Source organism: Impatiens glandulifera, chromosome 2 (genome assembly GCF_907164915.1).
Source record: "Impatiens glandulifera chromosome 2, dImpGla2.1, whole genome shotgun sequence".
Classification (NCBI taxonomy): Eukaryota; Viridiplantae; Streptophyta; class Magnoliopsida; order Ericales; family Balsaminaceae; genus Impatiens; species Impatiens glandulifera.
The window spans coordinates 56022574-56042553 of record NC_061863.1 but is presented as its reverse complement, the minus strand read 5'-3'; the positions used below and the strand labels follow the sequence as shown (position 1 = coordinate 56042553).

The 19980-nt window shown below is 29.8% G+C and overlaps 5 protein-coding genes across 7 annotated transcripts; 1 reads left to right on the top strand and 4 right to left on the bottom strand.

Annotated features, from left to right (window-relative positions):
• Positions 1 to 789: 789 nt before the first annotated feature.
• On the bottom strand, positions 790 to 3485 carry LOC124926454 (50S ribosomal protein L13). Of its 2 annotated transcripts, XM_047466682.1 has the most exons (6): positions 3336 to 3485; positions 3031 to 3105; positions 2793 to 2864; positions 2520 to 2686; positions 2258 to 2369; positions 790 to 1194 (listed from the first exon to the last, which is right to left on the bottom strand). In XM_047466682.1, the coding sequence occupies exons 1-6, from the start codon at positions 3369 to 3371 to the stop codon at positions 946 to 948; spliced, it is 711 nt and encodes a 236-aa protein (XP_047322638.1). In that variant the 5' UTR covers positions 3372 to 3485; the 3' UTR covers positions 790 to 945. The 2 variants fall into 2 exon arrangements, with proteins under 2 accessions (XP_047322638.1, XP_047322639.1); XM_047466683.1 differs by lacking the exon at positions 2793 to 2864.
• Positions 3486 to 5299: 1814 nt separating this feature from the next.
• Positions 5300 to 7022, top strand: LOC124927271 (guanine nucleotide-binding protein subunit gamma 2-like). The gene is made up of 4 exons (XM_047467662.1): positions 5300 to 5619; positions 6367 to 6419; positions 6543 to 6587; positions 6685 to 7022. The coding sequence occupies exons 1-4, from the start codon at positions 5491 to 5493 to the stop codon at positions 6767 to 6769; spliced, it is 312 nt and encodes a 103-aa protein (XP_047323618.1). The 5' UTR covers positions 5300 to 5490; the 3' UTR covers positions 6770 to 7022.
• A 776-nt stretch (positions 7023 to 7798) lies between these two features.
• LOC124926374 (ADP-ribosylation factor-like protein 5) lies at positions 7799 to 9382 on the bottom strand. Of its 2 annotated transcripts, XM_047466583.1 has the most exons (3): positions 9228 to 9382; positions 8861 to 9071; positions 7799 to 8377 (listed from the first exon to the last, which is right to left on the bottom strand). In XM_047466583.1, exons 2-3 carry the CDS (start codon positions 9050 to 9052, stop codon positions 8018 to 8020), a joined length of 552 nt encoding a protein of 183 aa, XP_047322539.1. In that variant the 5' UTR covers positions 9053 to 9071; positions 9228 to 9382; the 3' UTR covers positions 7799 to 8017. The 2 variants fall into 2 exon arrangements, with proteins under 2 accessions (XP_047322539.1, XP_047322540.1); XM_047466584.1 differs by lacking the exon at positions 9228 to 9382 and having other exon boundaries at positions 8861 to 9118.
• A 1419-nt stretch (positions 9383 to 10801) lies between these two features.
• On the bottom strand, positions 10802 to 12778 carry LOC124927734 (F-box/kelch-repeat protein At3g23880-like). The gene is made up of 2 exons (XM_047468195.1): positions 11508 to 12778; positions 10802 to 11091 (listed from the first exon to the last, which is right to left on the bottom strand). Exons 1-2 carry the CDS (start codon positions 12699 to 12701, stop codon positions 11077 to 11079), a joined length of 1209 nt encoding a protein of 402 aa, XP_047324151.1. The 5' UTR covers positions 12702 to 12778; the 3' UTR covers positions 10802 to 11076.
• A 2747-nt stretch (positions 12779 to 15525) lies between these two features.
• Positions 15526 to 17249, bottom strand: LOC124924988 (F-box/kelch-repeat protein At3g23880-like). Its single transcript, XM_047464968.1, has 2 exons — positions 16025 to 17249; positions 15526 to 15534 (listed from the first exon to the last, which is right to left on the bottom strand). The coding sequence occupies exons 1-2, from the start codon at positions 17210 to 17212 to the stop codon at positions 15526 to 15528; spliced, it is 1197 nt and encodes a 398-aa protein (XP_047320924.1). The 5' UTR covers positions 17213 to 17249.
• Positions 17250 to 19980: the final 2731 nt, after the last annotated feature.

The window sequence follows — 19980 nt, the reverse complement described above, 5'->3', positions numbered from 1 at the left end:
AATTTTTTTTATCAATCCAATCCGGTTTGACGACTGGTTCATCGGGTTTGTCGGTCCGATCGACTCATCGAGTTTGTCGTTCCGACCGGCGGGCCAATTCTCAAAACTATGTTAAACAGTATAAAATTTTATACCATTTTAAATTAAGTAAACTTTTAAATTAATTAAACTTTTATAATTTAAATTTTATCATCTTAACATTTTTTAGAGTTTATATTATACTATTTATTGTATTTAAATAGAGTAAATTTATATTTATAACGGATAAAAATAGTCAAATAAATAAATTCATGTAATTAATTTTGTAATTACAACTTCTTTTTAGTTTTTAATATGTAAATGAAAAATATTTTAAATAAATTCTCGATTTTAATTGTTTTTAAGTTAGAAGAATGAAAAATAAATTTGCATATATGTTTGTATCAAAAGTGATTATTGTGATAAAATACCATTTCAAGTTCTAATTTGAATACTTTTAAACAAAAATTGTGTTTAGAGGGGACAAGGTGAATTACATTTGTCAAGGTGATTAATGCATGCACACAAACTATTTGATAGTAACATTAATCCTACACGAGTTTAAGTGCGAATTTTAAACTCTGATTGTCGTGCAAGAGTAGAATCCTAGAAGTTTTTCAAATAATTCATATCCCATCCACTTCATTATGAGCTCTAATCTTACCTCATAGGAAGTTTAATCAAATTTTCCAGAGACATTTTGGATGTTTTGGACAACCTCAAATGGCAATGTTCTTCTAGCCAAAAATAAAAAGGTTGTAAGATCAATATTCCAACTTCAATGTGTACCAGATTTGTCCATTCAAACGTTGGAACAAAACATAACATAGGAGTAGTCAAGAATTTATTCTTCAAATTTCCAACACATAAAAACAAAGCATAACTTTGACAAAATAGAAAAATACTATTAGTAAGTATTCTTCTCCTTTAGCCACTAATTTCTGCTTCTTCCTCTTTCTTCTTGCTTTTTCTATTATCAGTGTTTCCCTGACTTTGGAGCTCCAATTTCTTTTCGGCCCTAATCATTGCCCTTCTTGCACGCGGTCGCAATTCCCTAACTTGTCTTGGTGGCATTTCATATGGTTCAAGTATTGGTGGCATTCCACATGGTTCAAGAGGCAAGTCACCGAAAGGATGATCACTACCTGCGTATATCCTCAGTTTTCTATCTCTGTCCTGCACAATCAATCATACAATCACATCCATTATCATTTTAATCATATACAACCCTATTCTTAACCATCAACAGAAATACAGCATTTTATCAAAACCCAACAAAAAAATTTAGACCAGGGTTTTTATCCTCCTAAATGACTAGTAGAGCATCCAACCTCCCTACTACTTCAATTAAGATACATTCGAACTTGACACATCAACCTCTTATGTTCAAAACTCTTACCATTTCAGCTATACCCTAATGAGTACCTAAACCCAACACTTTTGCTCCTTCTTTAGGTAACTTGTTTTTTTTATAAAGTTAAAATTTGTATAAGTGAAGATGTTTAAGGCCGCATGTAATAGAAAATGTGTATACCAAGTCCTTTTAACTTGTCGATAATGCTTTTATTCAAATAACATTAAAAGACAGGCAATATTTATCTTTGAATCATTTCAGTTTGAGCAAAATGACTATGGTTTTTTTTAATACCATTATTTTTCTCTAGATTAGATTAGCACAACATCCCACCTTCATGAACTACCACTTTAATCAGAATGCTCTCAGTGGGAATTGATCGTGACCTCATCCTCTTAATTAAAGATAGCTACCAGTTAAGCTAGTATCAGAAAAATTAAAGAGCATGATTTTTCACCCAAAAAAATGGTCATCACAGCAAAATCACAAAATACATCAGAAAAATAAATAAAAAAAGTGCCTAGTTTGTTCCTTGGAAGAAGAAATCAGCTTTGCGAATGACCTCAATAAGATAAATGAAAAGACTGTTATGCCTTTTGAAGAAACTTAAGAGATTTTATTTTGAAAGAGAGAGTAGGGATGATTTTAATGTTACATATGGTTACCCTCTGAAAAATAAAGAACAAGATTTGTCATAATTTTTTTAAATAAATGGCCACCAAAAACTGCCAAAGCAATCCACCTATCTTAAGCTTGTGGAACAATAAACTCTACCATTACATTTCCTTGGGAGGCCACTACAGGCTACCACAAACAATGGTCATTATACCAAAATCACAAAATACATCAAAAAAAATATAAAAGAGTGATATTGCAAGTACTTACATTGCGTAGTTTGTTCCTTGGAAGCATGCGCAAAACAGCTTTACGAATGACTTCAGTGGGATCCTTTTCCATCTGATCCTTTAAAGATCTTTCCTTGAGATGACCCACATACCTGTAATCCAAAATTAATTTATAAAGATAACAAACAAAATTCTTATTTTATGTGAAGAATATTCGCTAATATACGATAAAAATTGTTAAGACATACAAAAAGTTAATGACAGAGGAAAAGAAAAGATAAACCATTAAAATTAATACTTGCCCGGTATGCCAATAATAAGTCTTGTCAGTAAGTTTCCTTCCTGTGACGCAGATATCTTTAGCATTAACCACAATGCACATATCCCCTTCCTCACGATTAGGTGTGTATGTCGGTTTATCCTTTCCTTGAACCACAGTAGCAATTTGAGATGCTAACCTACCCAGGACCTAAATCATTTGTGGCAATTCAGTTATTTAAACATGGTTAGCTTTCTTAATAAAATGGTTCAGTACAAGTAAAGGTAGATAAAAGGTTTCAGGGAATCCAACCAACCTGACCCTTAGCATCAAACACTCTCCATCTTAGACCTTCCAAGTCAATTCTTTTTAGGCTAGCAACAGGTTTCTACATCAGAAACATTTGAAAACTAAATTTAGTCAGACAAAGATTGATATATCTTAACAATAAGTGTTTAAACACACTGGTTCTGCGGATATGTTGCATTTCAGTTCAATTCAAGTCGGTTAGCTTCTTAATAAAATGGTGAAAGGTTTCAGGGAATCAAACAAACCTGGCCCTTAGCATCATCAAGCATTCTCCATCTTAGACCTTCATTGTTGCTACGTCTTAAGCTACCAAGGGCTTTCTACATCAGAAACGTTTGAAAAGTAAATTTAGTAAGAGACAGATTCATATATTTTAACAAATTCTATATAACAACAGCATGTATTCAAAGTTAAAAAGCTACAGGCTTTTTGACAGCCCTAGTTCACATTTAAATTTCGCTGTCTGACCGGAGAATTTGAACTTTATTTCTCTCACAATCATCAAATGAATCGGTATGGAGAAATAGAGAAAGAAATGAAGAGAAAGAACCTTAACGTTGCTAGCATATTTAGATGGTACAGCCATGTTTGCTCGATTTATGGGTTGTGATGGCGATGATCTTAGTTAAACCATCAAGGTTCCGCTCTCGGCTGGTGTTTTTTGGTTCGTAGGTCAGAAATCAACCAGTGTAGTAGGGCGGGCAGAAGCCAATCCCTATAACCCGGTCCAGGATACTCGACCCGCTTCCCCGACCCTTTTTGCTCTTCTCATATCATTTCTCAGCCCATCATCATAAATTTAACAAATAAATTAAAATTAAAATAGTTGGTCAATTCTAAAATCTGGAGTTTAATTAAATAGTTAGATTTACTTTTAAAAATATTAATTATATATATATATATTGATTTAATGATTATATTGATTATGAGCTTTTTCAAATAAGATGCTACTTTCACATTCTATAAATTAATTAATAGTTTTTTATTTTATTTTGAAGAGCATAGTAATTTAATTTTATTAACAATATTCATATTGTTTAGTATCGATTGTGTTTTTAATGTAGTGTTACCTCGATGATTTTGTCATCACCTAATTTAGAACTTTATTCGGATTCAGGTTATTTAAAAAATTAATAATTAATGGTAATTTTGAGTATTTTAATTATTATTTTTTTTGTAAAATTATTTAAAATGTATTTATATATACTAATAAAATAAAATAAATTATAATTTAATATTTTAATTAATGTATTAAGTGAGATAATTTGTGAGAAATTATTAATGTTATAAATTTTAATTTTAATTATTCAAATATATCCAACCAACAAATAACTTTTTATTTTATTTATAGTAAGATCTTCACCACCAAATGACCAAATTGTTTAATCTATTCCATTTCATAGTTTAGATGAGATTTTGAGATAACCTCTAAAAATAAATCTACATTTGATAATTAATAAAAGAAGAGAAAAGTGAAAAAAAATAATTAACAAGATCAACAAAACTATCCCATTAATGACTCGAAAACATTGATGGCCAATGGTAGTAAGTTTAGTAAAACAAACTTTTATATAAAAAAAAGTATTTTTACTTGAGTGTTTGAGAGAGGTTAACTCACTCTAATTTGTGATTTGATAGTAGGTAAATTTCTTGTTATTTAAAAATATATTTATATAATATAATTATGATAATTAACTATAAGATAATAATATATATATAGTAAAACACAGTTATTTTTTATAATCATGTATATTAATATTATTAAAGTTATATAAATGACATTTTAGTTATAAGCTGTAATTTTATTATTATGTTTTATTTTCCTTACATACTATATTTTTTCTTACATAAACTTATTTTAGATGAAAACATAATTATCAATAGTTATAACATTTTAAATAGAGCGTTTTTAATTTAATAATCTATTTAAAGTTGATTTGAAGCAAAATTATTTAAAAAGTAAATTTTAATAATATTATCACCATATTATTTGACATCTTATTCTTAGTACTATGGTTCTACATATTAAATAAATATTGTGATAGCATATCTTCAAATAATATTTTTTTATAGTATAATTTATTTCATTACTATATATAGATTCACCAAAACAGTTTAAATAACAAAATCCTTGATTTAGATTACATCACTTTTGAGATTTCGTTTAATCAAATTTTCTAAACTAATTGGTGGATAGTAAAGACAAGATTAACAAAGTTACACCCTTAGTATTCCACTAAAAAAAAATCATATGTAAATTAAAATATATAGTATTATTAATTTTTTTAACTTTTTCTTCTTTTTAAGTCGAGCCCTAATATAGAGATATGTACATGCTAGAACCGTATTCTTTATTAAAAAAAATCTATTAAATAAATATAAATTGTTTTACATGGGTTATTTGGATTTTTTTTTATTAATAATATTATTAAATAAATAATAAAAATAAATTTGAACTCTTTTAAAGTGAATATAAATGTCAGGCTCTGTCTGAACGCAAAAATATTCCAAAAATATACAGTAACCAGGAAAGGCCTACTTTGCTGTTGTTGACAAACAACACTAAGCCCTCTTCTTTCTCAGAAATCGGCGATTTCCGATCCTCAAAACGCTTCAGCGTTTTGCTGTTTTTCGTTTAAATAAGCTCTGTTACTCAAATGGGAAGAATTACTATATCATAGTTCTGTATTTCAGATTGTATCGATATGCAATCCGAATCCACGGCCGCCGACTTGAGCCAACAGTTATCGCCTCTGGGAGCAATTGATACTCGAGGGAAGCATCGGATTTCAGCCGAGTTGAAGCGGCTTGAACAGGAAACGCGATTCTTGGAGGTCAGTTATGTTTCAAAACATCTTCTGATAGTTAATTAGGGAAGTTCTGATTTGAATTTTATGTTAAATTTATCTGCTTTATTAGGTTATATGTTTGTAATGGAATTAGAAGATAGTTGATACCCATTTGAAAGTTAGTCAATGGAATATATGGGTGTATATTATTTAACAATCACAATCACTAATCTATACAATATTTAAGATTGTTTTGGTCACTTAAACAATAGAGAATGAACACAAGATTTAACATCATCAGTCTCTTATTGATTTAAGGGTTCTAGAAATCTCCACCCAAAACCTAGGGTTTCAAGTAAATATGCCCAACCGGCCAACCCATTACAGATAACAATTTAGTAATTTTTGTCCTCTTCTAAGAGCCTTGCATGCAAGATTCTCATATTGGTGAGTATTTCTAGTAAAATTAGGTTTAGAATGGGAAAACCTTTGCTGGATAAGCTCCTTCCTTGTTTTGGCATATTTCTTCAATTACTACTGTTCATTGCTTTATTTGATGTTTTGGGTCCATATGTGGAAAAGAGATATAGTGTTGAAGATGCATATAAATGTGGTAGATGGAAATATTTGATACAAGTTATGGAAGTTTAAGGAGTCATTCTGCGAGTTTTTTGTTAATAATAATAGCGTGACTCACACGGTTTCGCGAATATCATTAACCTTATCTGAAAACATTATTTGAAATGCGCAGGCTTTTTGTTTAATTCATTGTACTCCAATTTAATGTCACAGGAGGAGCTCGAAAAACTTGAAAGAATAGAGAATGCTTCTGCTGCTTGCAAGGAGTAAGCTTGAGAAAATTCTTTCATCACTTCCAAAATCGGAAATGCTTATTATATATCTATATGGGATTGAATCCCAAATCTATATTCTCTTCTCATGCACTTCGTATTTATGTTTATTTGTAGAATGCTAAGTATTTTAGAGACAAAACCAGATCCACTGCTGCCACTGTAAGATAGTTTATGCTTCTCTGATTTGATCATTCAATTGTAAGATATTGTTCTATTTATCTATTGTTAATGAATGTTTTATGTTTGGTTTTTGCAGGACAAATGGCCCAATTAATCCCTTATGGGATCGCTGGTTTGAAGGACCGCAAGAGTCTAAAGGATGTCGATGCTGGATACTTTGACGCCGCCAGCCAGCCAGCCAAAGAAGGATTTAGAATGACTATTGGCTTTGTGCATAATAATTTTAAAGCATTTTGAAATGATGTTGTTTCATATAAGCTTATTGTTTTCAATTGTGGCAGTATAGATGAAACTCTTTGTGTTAATTGTGTGATACAAGTTTATTGACTATTTATTTTGTGGTGTAATTTGAATAAAGATAAAAGTTAAGGATCAATTTGAATATTCTATACAAGTCTTGGAGACTTTTTGACTCTTTGGTCTACATTTGATTTCTGTTAATTTCACTTCTCATAGATTGGCAAATGGCAAAGACATTCTTTGCATATCATCCAATATATTAAAATAATCACTTAATTTATTTGAAAATAAATTATTTTAAATTGAAAAATTATGAGTACTTAAAAATAATTGATGTCATAATAATAAATGTTAATCAAATAAATGTCATAATAATAAATGTTAATCAAATAAAGATTCATTCAATATTTTAAGTTCGATAATTTTAATGGTTATATTTTGAACATTTTATACATTATCGAGTTTAACTTCAGTCATCCATAATTTATTAAAATTAAACAAAAAATAGTTATATTTGAGCTAAATTCAAATAATTTAAGTCATTTTAAATAAAAATTGAATCACTTAAATTTAAACCTTGTTCAATATAGAGTTATTTGAATAATTAATAAATTTATTAACATAAATGATTTAGTATAGATTTTAAAAGTGCGAGATTTTGTTCTGTTTTGATTCGAGAAGAAGAATGATTAAATAATTCCCCGATAAAGAAAGACCTAAATGATAAAAATCGAGAGTATTTTAGATTAATCTATCGAGTAATTAGAGGAGGGATGAAATGGTTGATTTATTTGAGATTATTTAAAAAATCTCTAACCTTCTAAATTTTTTAGATTTTGTACTTAAACCCAAGATCAAGAATATCAAGAATCGAACATTAGATCTCAATTTAGTGCCCTTAAGTCAAGCCTATTTTTCTTTAATAGATATTCAAGTATGTTAACACAAACTAATCAAACAAAATATAGACTTATGCATAAATGAAGAAAGCATAATATACTTGTCACAACTCTATATTATCAAAGGAATATAAAGGTAAAAGAAGTTGACATACAATTGAAGAGTGAAGATTCCCTCACCAAGTAACTAAAATTTCACACAATCCAAAAGATATAGAGCCCAGAATTGGGGATGAACCAAAAACCGAAAAGTTCTTTGATTTATTTTTTCTAACTTGAAGCTTTACCCGTGACTTTAGAGGCGATCCAACCCAAACCATCATATAGGCCTTCTCCTGATAAGGCAGAGCAAGCTTGAATATGCCAATCATGGTCCTTAATGCTGTGGAGGGAAAGAGCATCTGTAACCTCTGCAGGCGTCATTGCGTCTTTAAGGTCCTGTTTGTTTGCAAACACAAGTATAACAGCACTTTGAAGATCATCGTGGGGTAGAAGCCCCAACAGCTCGTTCTTCATTATACCAATCCTTGCTCTATCTGTGCTGTCTATAACCGCAATTATTGCATGGGTTCCACTGTAGTAGGTTGCCCATGATGTCCTAAGCCTGTCTTGCCCTCCAAGATCCCAAACCTGATTCAGCCATTTTGTGTATCACAGATTTAAGCCAATCAAAAGACAGTAATAGTTTCATGTTCAAGAAGACAATGGAACCAAAAACTTTTAATGATGATTTCACCATCTGCACCATAATGAACCAATGACTCGTGTTCAATGTTTATTGTTCTGTTCATTCACAGCAATAGAGAAAACAATGACTCTTGATAATACTGATAGGCATTTCCATCTCACAAAGAATATTCAAAAGTTCTAAATTACAAGAAATGAAACTGTCCTAGTACTTCTCCAAACCTATATACATTTCATACAATTTGATTAAGTTATTGGATTATTATTATTGAAATGAACTGATCAACACAAAAGAAACTAGAATCTACAAAGGATCCCAGGAACCCTAAAAAGACAGAAACAAGTTGAATACAGAGAAATAGGAAAAACTGAAAGTGAAGATCATCGATTATGCATACAAGTAGTAAAAGGGTATGATTTTAGAACCTCAAAACGTATGTTCTTGTAAACAAGTTCCTCCACATTGCTGCCAACCGTGGGATGTGTTGTAACAACTTCACCGAGGTGCAATTTATAGAGGGTTGTGGTCTTTCCAGCATTATCTAAGCCAACAACAACAATTTTGTACTCTTTCGCCGGGAACATCATGAACCAGAATCTCGACATGAATGCTCCCATCGTGTTTTAGGATTTACAGCTAAACAAATTGGAATAGAAAGTAAGATTTTGAATAGAATCAAACATAATCTGCGTGTAACCTAATGAAATCTGTTGGGGAATTGGAAATGAAATTGAGCAAAGACGTATGAATGAAAAAGTAAAGACTTTGAATAGTGATAAGTGATGGAATTACCATATAAAAGAGATCGTATTGATGAGGAAGAGATCTGGTTTCTGATAACGCTTGCAAGTATTATTGGATCTAAGGACAGAGAAGAAGAAAGAGATAACTTTGAGTGCAATCGGAAATGCTTTGAATCCGGGTTTTCTCCGATTTTCCCAAATGGTTGAAATGTGGGAATGAATACCCAAGAAAAATCTTAAATAAATATTAAAAAAGAAGAAAAAAAATAAGGTTATTTATTTTTAATTTATTTAAAATGATTTTGTAATAAGAATACTTATATAATATATTTAAACATTAATGGGTAAAAAGACTTTTCTTTCTTTCTTTATTGGACTCTCGTCCATTGTCCATTGTCCATTTTTCTAGTATTTGAAGGATATCGTTTTTATTTTCACTACACAAATTTGATGTTCGATTCGGCATTATATTTAGCCGGATCAGATTTGTCGTCTCAATTTTTATAATCCGAATAGTACTCTCAGTTTTTTTTGCTTTGTTTGCTGCTCATAAATGTTGATTGTTCTAATGTTTTTTTTCGAGTCTTTATCCATACTCTTCTGAGCAGCAAATGGTTGAAAATTGTGGCATCTAGAATTATTTCTCATTTCTTTAATAATAAGTTATTTGAACTGATTTTTCATTTGGAGGCTCTCTTACAAGTATTATTATTAGTTTTTATGGGTGTCTCATTATTTTGGCAATATAGGCACCCTGTATAGTTTTTTTTGGTGTTACTCAGTCACCAACACATGGACAATGACAATTATCACTACCGTTCATAATATTTGGTAGAGATTCTCCCGACACCGGTTAATTAGTTTGATCGATTTGTTTTATTGTCTCACACATCCTTATGAAATTCAAACAAATTTGGTTTTTTAGTAGTTTATTTTAATTTAAATTTTTACAAATTTGATATATTGTTTAGTATTCAAATTATTATTTAATGGTTTTGATTATATAGATTGTTATTTCATATTATTTGTATATTAATAGTGCATATATAATTCCTCTTTTGAATTAATGAGAATTATATAAGAAAAAAAGAAGTGAGTTGTAAATTTCATAAATATATTATTATACAAAGTTGTAAATATAATATTTAAATATGAGCAATTTCATTTTATAAATTACATTGAATAGAGGACATATAATGCTCAATATTAGTCTAAATTTTGTAGTTAGTTCATTTTTACCTCAAACTTGTTCAATTAAATTAAAATTCCCCAAATTCAAAATTGATATTATTAATTTTGTTTTGGTACATGGATTGATAATTTCCCAACTTTATACTTTTGATCAAATTAATTGTCCAAACATTCATTCAATAATATTTATTGTAATTCTAGACATTTCCTTTTTAAATTATACCCTTGAGACCTAATTAGGCAAAGTTGTCCCAACATTCATTATGACAAATAGTTCTATAATATTTGTTGTATTCCTAGACATTTTCTTTTATATTATACCCTTAAGACCTAATTAGGTAAAGTTGTCCAAAAATCAAATGAAAGAAACTAGAAAACTTAAACCGATGCCCAAAACTTGAGATCTAAATACAATTTTTGACCTACTCAAAATTTCAAATAAATACATAATAAATCTATATTAACACTCCAATATATTCAGTTTACAAGTTGTCAAAAATACAACACTTAAATTAAGAAAATATAACACAATTTAGCAAACATATATCCATGACATAGTTTTCATCGAAGGGAGATTTTTCACAGCCATTTTGTATGAAAGACTTCAAGGCAAATACCAACTTCAATGATTCATTAGCACCATCTTAGACATCATCTTCACTTGTATTCATTCATCATTCAACAATATCGAACGAGGACTGTTGTGATCAATAGATAAAGACCTGCAGATGAAACACAAATTTTATATAGCATAACAATAATACACACTATTATAATCAAACTTCTTTTAAATCTTAACTGATAGATATATAGGAGCTGCTATATAATACCAAGCTAAAATCTTAGAATGAGTCCTTTTTCATAGAAAGGATGTGTGAATGAAATCATTTAAAAGACAAAACACTTATTAGAAATATGAGGCAAAGCATCTTGTGAGTATAACTGCTTATTGTGTTTGGTTGCAGAGGAATATATACACATTTTTCAACATACAAAATTGACAAAAAGATGGTGAGCAATCCCATCAACTTATAGAAGAAGAACACATATATATATAAAGCCCATGATCACCTAAACTTCTTGGGAAATCATATAATAATGCAATGAAATAACCAAGAATCTAAAACTACTTTCTTACCATTTCCACAATCACCTCATCTATTGAGTTGTTGCTGGCATCATCAGGCGAGACCAGACTCTCGATATAAGCGTCTACATCAAGGAAATTGCTGAGATTTTGAAAGTCGGGATGTGTAACCGTCTTAGTCTCAAGATTATACAACATCAAAACCGATCCAATCAACATAAGCACTTTATTCTTCCCAGAACTAATCAAGGATGCATAATTCTTAAAAGTTTCTATCTCACATTGATACGGTATTGAATACATCTTAGACCAGGACTCTACTTTTCCAAACTGCTTCATCACCCATAAATCAATTTTCATCATCCCATAAACGTAAGATAACTGACATAGACTTCCACTTAAATTCCCTAAGTTACCACAAACCATCTCCTCCTCCAAATAAAAAGGTAGTTCGGTTTCAGAACAGGTTTCTTTCGACAAATCCAAAGAGAGAATAGTGCCACCAGATACTGCCCAGTTAAGCGATCCACTCACAAACGTGCAATAAGCATACAACTGGCTTCTCATATAAAAATCGTCAATCTTCCTCCACGAATCACTCTTTAACCCATAAATTTTTCCTTGAGGATTATAAGACCGGTCAAAAGGTCTAATTATAAGGTAAATAATAACCACCTTATAATCGGAATTAGCTTCGTCATATCCAAACCCATATGAAATGATCTCTGCATATATTGTACTACCATAATCAGGCAGTCTCTTTGCTTTCCCAGTAGATGGGTTCCATATATAGAGAGAAGTATATAAAGAAAGATCCACACGGATACAAACTAACCCGTTAACTGAACCAATTATCCTAATCGATCGGGGTGGGTGCTCCCACGGATAATCGAGGCATGTAATAGATGATTCTTCATTCAAAACAGATGAGAGGGAACATGATTTCAAATCATAATGAGGAGTGTCGGTTTTCATAATAAGCCTATGGGATGCATAATCCTTGTCTTGGATGTTACCTTGCAGATGGGCCTTAACAAATATCGGATCAGATATCAAAGCACGCCAGGATTTGCAGACGGACTTAAATCGGATGAGTGATTTGACTGGCAGTATGATTAGGATATCTGAAATGATTTCTGCCGGTAGGGTGGTTGCGAGATGGACCGAATCAGAGTCGTCGACGGCGGAGGAGCTTTGTCCCATACTCTCTCCATCATGCTTAGAAGGATCACTCTTGATGTCCATTGTAGAAGAACTGAGAATCTATTGAGAGCGGCTAGGGTTTGGATGAGAGACAAAGTAAAATGACCTATCATTATAATAAAAACTTTTTTTTAATATATTTACATTATTTCTTCTTCCATTGAGTAATGTATATGGTCATCTTTGTCATTCAGTAATGCATTTATATCATCTGTGACATTAGTTCATGCTTTTGTGTCATCTTAGTGCATCTTGACATATGAGTCATCTAAACATTACTAATACATTTAAATCATCTCGGTATTGACGAATACATCTTGTCATCCGATATTGACGTATACATCAGGGTCATCTAACATTGACAAATTCATCTGGGTCATTTAGCATTGACGAATACATTTGGGTCATCGACAGTGACAAATGCATCTGAGTCATATATCGACATTGACAAATGCATCTAAGTCATATTCATTCACGAATACATATGAGCAATCTGACATTGACGAATTCATTTAGGTCATCCGAATTAGAAAATGTATTTGGGTCATCCAACATTGACGAATTAATCTGGGTTATCTAACATTGACGAAAGCATTTGATCCATCTGACATTGACGAATGCATTTGATCCATCCGATATTGACGAAAGCATTTGATCCATCCGACATTGACGAATGCATTTGAGTCATCTGACGTCGACGAAAGCATCTGGCCTATCCAGCATCGACAAATGTATATGGGTCATCCGACATTGACGGATGAATCTAGACCATCTAGCATTGTCAAATGTTTTTGGAGGGCATCTGACATTGAAGAATGCATCTGGGTCATCCGATATCGACGAATGCATCTGGGTCATCCAACATCGGCGTATGCATATGGGCCATCCTGCATCGACAAATTTATTTGGGTCATTCCACATCGACGAAGGTTATATGGGACATCCTACATCGATGAATTCTATTTGGGCCATCATGCATCGACGAATGCATCTGGGGCATCCCGCATCGACGAATGCATCCGGGTCATTCTGCATCGACGAATGTATTTGGGTCATCCGATATCGACTAATGCATCTAACCATCTGACATTCACTAATGTATCTAGTTATGTAGCATTGAATAATAAATCTAGAACATCTAATATTAAGTAATTCATATGGGTCATCTAGTCATTCACTAATGCATATTGACCATCTAACATTGAGTAATGTAATTGGGTTCTCTAATGCATATGGGCCATGTGACATTGACAAATGCATATGTTAAGTTGTCTTAGAGAAACTCTAGATCAGAGAGAGAAGAGATATAACATGTGAACATTGAGTAATGTATCTAGGTACATTTAGGAGAATTGTGGAGATTTGTTAAGTAGTATTGAATTGTTTGTTATAAATAAAGAGGACATTAGACAAAAATAAATTATATTTTTTGGTATATAATTTTGATATAAAGAAATATGATTAACACAAAATAAAATTTGATTTTTTGTTATGGTAGTCCAATTAAGAAAATATTGTGACAATGTTTTGGAGACTTTTTATCAAAATATTATTATTCACTTAGTTTAGGCTTAAATAAATGTGTAATTGGACAATTTAAACTTTAGAATCTTTTCCTTTGCCTTGAGAGTATCAATTTCAAATAGAAATAGTATGACACCCAGTCATGATCATCCGTTTTCATTCACAGTTATTTCGGTGGAAATTGAACCCGTAACTATTTCATCTTTTAAGCTAATTCTTATTGGCTAGGCGACTATAAATCATTTGAACCTAAGTGACCCACTAACAAATTTGTGATAAATACATTTCGGATGCTACCTTTAATATTTCTTAATAAGGCAACACAAGATTTAGTGTGTTCAAATTAACGAGAATAACTGAAATACCGAATTTATTCAAAATTCAGGAAATCATGCTGTTACTTATTCTGTAATTTTAAATTGGACTATAATCCTCTAATTGAAGTGAGTTATGAGTCCATAATTTCTTAAATTAAAATAATTATTAATAATAAAAATGAAAATCATTGTATTGAATATATCATTATTTAAATTTCAGGTTAATCGAGAAGTTGGCTAGAAAGATATTAAAAGTGAAGTAATTTGTAATCTACCTGTACACAACACATATAACAATCAAAAACTATATTTATACCAAAATTCCTGATTATGTTTGGTTCTGTCAAAATTGGAAATTGAAAATTGGGCTTAATTTCAAGTTTTTTTGTTTAATGATAGCTTAAAATAAGGAATCATAAAAATAATTCCAATGTAATTGAAATTATATGACTTTTTTTTTTAAATGTTTCAGTTATATCCTTCTCCAAAAGAATTTTCTAATAGAGTAAAGTTTCATAATTAAAAAAAAAAACAGATAAAAGAGAACTTAAGCTATTCTATCATGGATTCAAAAATTTCCAAGTTTACCCATTTCCATGTTTTGTGATTGTTTCAAATGAAAGCAATGGAAGAAACTGGAAAACTTAAAACTATACCCAACTTGAGATTTAAATACAATTTTTTTGACCTACTCAATATTTCAAATAAATACATAATAAATCTATATAAATAAGGTGATGAAAATGATCTTTGCATTACTGAAAATAAACTTGGCCTTTGGAAATTAAAAGAAATAAAGAAAAAAGTTTTTGTATAAGTAATTTTCCATAGTCATAATATTAAAAAGATAAAGAGAATGAAAATAGGAAACACTTCAGTTTACACGTTGTTAAAAATCCAACACTTAAATTAAGAAAATATAATTCAAACTTCAATGATTCATCATCAACATCATCGTCATCATCTTCACTTGTATTCATTCATCATTCAACAATATCGAACAAAGACTATTCTGACAGCAAAATTCAGTATGCCTGCGTGATCAAAAGATAAAGAGATGCAGATAAAACACAAATTTTATATAGCATAACAGTAACACACGCTACTAGAATCAAACTTCTTTTAAATCTTAAGATATATAAGAGCTGCTATATAATACCAAAGCTAAAACCTTAGAATGAGCCCTTTTTCATCAAAATGAGGTGTGAATGAAATCATTTAAAATACAAAACAATTATGAGAAATATGAGGTAAAACATCTTGTGAGTATAGCTGTTTAGTATTATGTTTGGTTGCAGAGTGATATATACACATATTTTTTCAACATACAAAATTGACAAAAAGATTATACAAGTATATAGCTATCTAGGGCTGGGAATTGGTGACTGAGCGATCCCCATCCAGTTATAGAAGAAGAACATATATAAACTTCTTAGGAAATCATATGAATTATGTAAAAAAACAAACACTTTTTGTTAAAGAGAATGCAATGAATTAACTAAGAATTTAAAACAACCTTCTTACCATTTCATCAATCACCTCTTCTAATGATTTGTTGCTGGCATCATCAGGTGCGACCAGGCTCTCAATATAAGTGTTTACATCAAGGAAATTGTTGATATTTTGAAGGTCAGGATGTGTAACCGTCTTAGTCTCAAGATTACACAATATCAAAACCGATCCAATCAACATAAGCACTTTATTCTTCCCGGAAATAATCAAGGATGTATAATCCTTAAAAGTTCTTATCTCACATTGATACGGTATTGAATACATCTTAGACCAGGACTCTACTTTTCCAAACTGCTTCATCACCCATAAATCAATTTTCATCATCCCATAATCGGAAGATAGCTGACATAGACATCCACTTAAATTCCCTAAATTTGAACCACAAACCATCTCCCGGTCATAAAAAGGTAGACGGGTTACAGAACAGGTTTCTTTCGACAAATCAAAAGAGACAATATTGTCAACAGCTGCTGCCCAGTTAAGGGATCCACTCACAAACGTGCAATAAGGAGACATCTGAGGAATTATATAAAAATCTTCAATCTTCCTCCAAGAATCACTCTTTAACCCATAAATCTTTGCTACAGGATTATAAGACATTTCAAAAGGTCTTCCTAAAAGGTAAATAACAACCACCTTATAATCGGAATTAGCTTCGTCATATCCAAACCCATATGAAATGATTCGCTCTAGATGTATTCTAAAACCATAAGGAGGCAGACTCTTTGCTCTCCCAGTAGATGGGTTCCATATAAATAAAGAATTATCACATGCAAGCAAACGTATACAAACTAACCCGTTAGCTGAACCAATTACCCGAAACGATAGGGGGTAATCCTCCAATGGATAATCGATGTCTGTAATAGAAGATTCTTCATTCAAAACAGATGAGAGAGAACAGGATTTCACATCAAACTGAGGACGGGTTTTCATAATAAGTCTATGGCGTGCATAATTCTTGTCTTGGATGTTACCTTGCAGATGGGCCTTAACGAATATTGGATCAGATATCAAAGCACTCCAGGATTTGCAGACGGACTTAAATCGGATGAGTGATTTGACTGGCAGTTTGATTAGGATATCTGAAATGATTTCTTCCGGCAGAGAGGTTGCGAGATGGACGGAATCAGAGTCGTCGGCGGCGGCGGAGCTTTGTTTCATACTCTCTCCATGCTTAGAAGGATCACTCTTGATGTCCATTGTAGAAGAACTGGGAATCGATTGACAGCTGCCAGGGTTTGGATGAGAGACAAAAGTAAAAAAAATGACTTATAATTTAGGGCATTCTATACCTTGTATATATTCAATAGAATTTGGGTAATCTGGTTCAATATGTTTCATAGTACGCATGATCCAGCTAAATTTACTATTCTTGGCGGCAGGAGGTTTCATATTCAAAAATAATCATTTTGTAAAAAAAAAATATTATAAATTAATTTTTCGCACTTAAAAAACAAGCTAACTAACTTAACGGTACAGAACCGATGGAGGATGAGACCTCGGTTCAGCGCAAAATTTACTATTTTCAGCCCGAGGATGGAGTAAGAAACTTTTAAATATATTTACACACTACGAAAACCTAATACATTTCCATATTAGAAAAAAAAAATGTTTGGTTGTAAATTATTTATATTTTTTCGCGCTTCAAAAACAAGAATACAAAATAACTAACTTAACGATAAAAAGTTGTTTCAACCCTCATTAAATTCTCGGTTGAGACATGTAATATTCTGACGCAAAGTAAAAAATCTCTTGAATATAATTTATAAACTATCTAAACCTAAGATTTTCCAAATTTGACATTAAGAATATTGTAAGTATTTATGTAAAATATATAAGCATTATCAAATTAGATTTTTTTTCACTTAGAAAACAAGCTAACTAACAAAAGAATAAGAAATAGTTTCAATAGTTGGAGACACGGTAATGTTGCAGCACTAAATTTACTATTTACAAAAGGAAAAAATATTTTCAATATATTTACAAACTATCTAAATCTGTTTTTTCAAATTTGATATTCCGTGTTTAAGAAACAAGTTAACTAACTTAACTATAAAATGTGGTTTTAACCGATGGAGATGTGATAATGTTCCTACGCTAAATTTTTTATTTTCGGCCGAAGGATTGAATAAAAGAAAAACTCTTGAATATATTTATAAACTATGGAAACTTAAGATTTTTTAGATTTGATATTGAGAAAAAAAATTATTGTAATTGTATTCAGGTAAAAAAAACATAAATATTGTCAAATTATTTTTCGCGCTTAAAAAACAAGGTAACTAACTTAACGGTAAAAACTGGTTTCAATCATTAGAGATGCGGTAATGTTCTGAGAGGCGGTAATGTTCCGACGCTATATTTACTATTTCCGGCTGGAGGATTAAGTAAAAAATCATCTTGAATATATTTACAAACTATTTAAACCTAAGATTTTCAGATTTAATATTTAAAAGGATGATTGGTATTAAATATATCTATGTAAAAAAAATCATAAACATTGTCAAATTAATTTTTTTCGCTTCAAAAACAGTTTAACTAACTTAACGGAAATAAGTTGTTTCAACTTTCAACTAATTGAGACACTTTAATACTTTTTAATTTAAAAAGATATTGTGAGATAGTCAAGATATTCTACAAAGATTTATGCACATTTTTTTATAAAATTGAAAATTAATATGATTATTGAATACTAAATTCTAAGTATTTAAATATTTAAAAATTAAAAATTAAATTAACAAAAAAAAATTAAATATTCAATATTTGAATTAATTTGATAATATCTAAAAATTAATACTCAAAAAAATACATCAAACTATTATAATCTTATATATTAATTATTTAATAAACTCGATATATTATATTGAATTATAATTTCTTAACTTAATATATATATATATATTATATTATATTATATTATATTATAGTTTAAATATGATCACATTAGTCTATATGTTTTTTTTTTCAACCATAAAACTTGATACATACATGTGAGAAATCTTTTGAAATAATATTGATCTGCTACTAAGTTCATTTCTTAAAATATATACTAAGAGATATAGATTAAGAAAGATGTTTCATAAAATGAATTATTACTTAATTTAATATATTAATAATTTATTTAATATAAGTTTGACTCATATTTTTAATCATTTATTTATGTATGTTAAAAAAAATAAAAAATATCTAATTTATTTTTTAAAAAAAGAAATAAATAAACAAATTACTTAAAGAAAACACTAAAAAGACTAATTTATCTTTATAAATATAATAAAATTACGATTAATTGAATTATATTTTACATATTTTTTTCCTGCCAACAAATATGTCTCATTCTCTTTGATGACGCACTAATTCTCTATGTTAAGATTAATTTCAAATACAAATTTAATAGAAAAAAATGTGATCAAATATTTAAATAAAGAAAATAGAAGAAAACATATGAGAAATATATATAGGCCATATTTCTCTATTTATTTATATATATACTTAAATAAATTATAAATTAATTATTCAATTGCAAGTTAAAAAGATTAAAAATGTTGATATTTTATTTTAAATAATTTTTATTTAATATATCAAATTATATTTATTTAATTATATAATTCAATGACTTTATTAAATAATATAATTAATTTATAATGGTATAATAATCTTAGTATATTTTTTCACAAATTAATTTATGAGAAATATTGAAAAAAATAATTTTGGTGAGAAAACAAGAGAGAATGACTTGACTCAATTTGTTTGGCTGAAAAAATATACATAATAATTTATTTATTTTGTCTATTTCCTTACATTTTATTTTTTTTAATAAATAAGGTGATGTCACATCATTTCTTACCTAAATTCCACTCCTCTAAAAATATTGAAATCAACTTATAGATAATATCAAATATAGTGTTTTAGATTTTTTGTTACACTATGTATTACATTTACAAAATATGTTGCTTTTTTTATTACTTCTTTAT

Bases quoted from the DNA above. Each gene is read 5' to 3' on its own strand.
- LOC124927734 (XM_047468195.1), bottom strand. From the start codon at position 12,701: ATGGACATCAAGAGTGATCCTTCTAAGCATGATGGAGAGAGTATGGGA.
- LOC124924988 (XM_047464968.1), bottom strand. From the start codon at position 17,212: ATGGACATCAAGAGTGATCCTTCTAAGCATGGAGAGAGTATGAAACAA.
- LOC124926454 (XM_047466682.1), bottom strand. From the start codon at position 3,371: ATGGCTGTACCATCTAAATATGCTAGCAACGTTAAG. The intron at 3,106-3,335 runs GTTCTTTCTCTT...TTTCTGATGTAG, and splicing joins AATATGCTAGCAACGTTAAG to AAAGCCCTTGGTAGCTTAAG. The intron at 1,195-2,257 runs GTAAGTACTTGC...TTGATTGTGCAG, and splicing joins CAAGGAACAAACTACGCAAT to GACAGAGATAGAAAACTGAG.
- LOC124927271 (XM_047467662.1), top strand. From the start codon at position 5,491: ATGCAATCCGAATCCACGGCCGCCGACTTGAGCCAACAGTTATCGCCT. The intron at 5,620-6,366 runs GTCAGTTATGTT...TTAATGTCACAG, and splicing joins AGGAAACGCGATTCTTGGAG to GAGGAGCTCGAAAAACTTGA. The intron at 6,420-6,542 runs GTAAGCTTGAGA...GTTTATTTGTAG, and splicing joins GCTTCTGCTGCTTGCAAGGA to AATGCTAAGTATTTTAGAGA.
- LOC124926374 (XM_047466583.1), bottom strand. From the start codon at position 9,052: ATGGGAGCATTCATGTCGAGATTCTGGTTCATGATGTTCCCGGCGAAA. The intron at 8,378-8,860 runs GTTCTAAAATCA...TGGCTGAATCAG, and splicing joins ACAAGAACATACGTTTTGAG to GTTTGGGATCTTGGAGGGCA.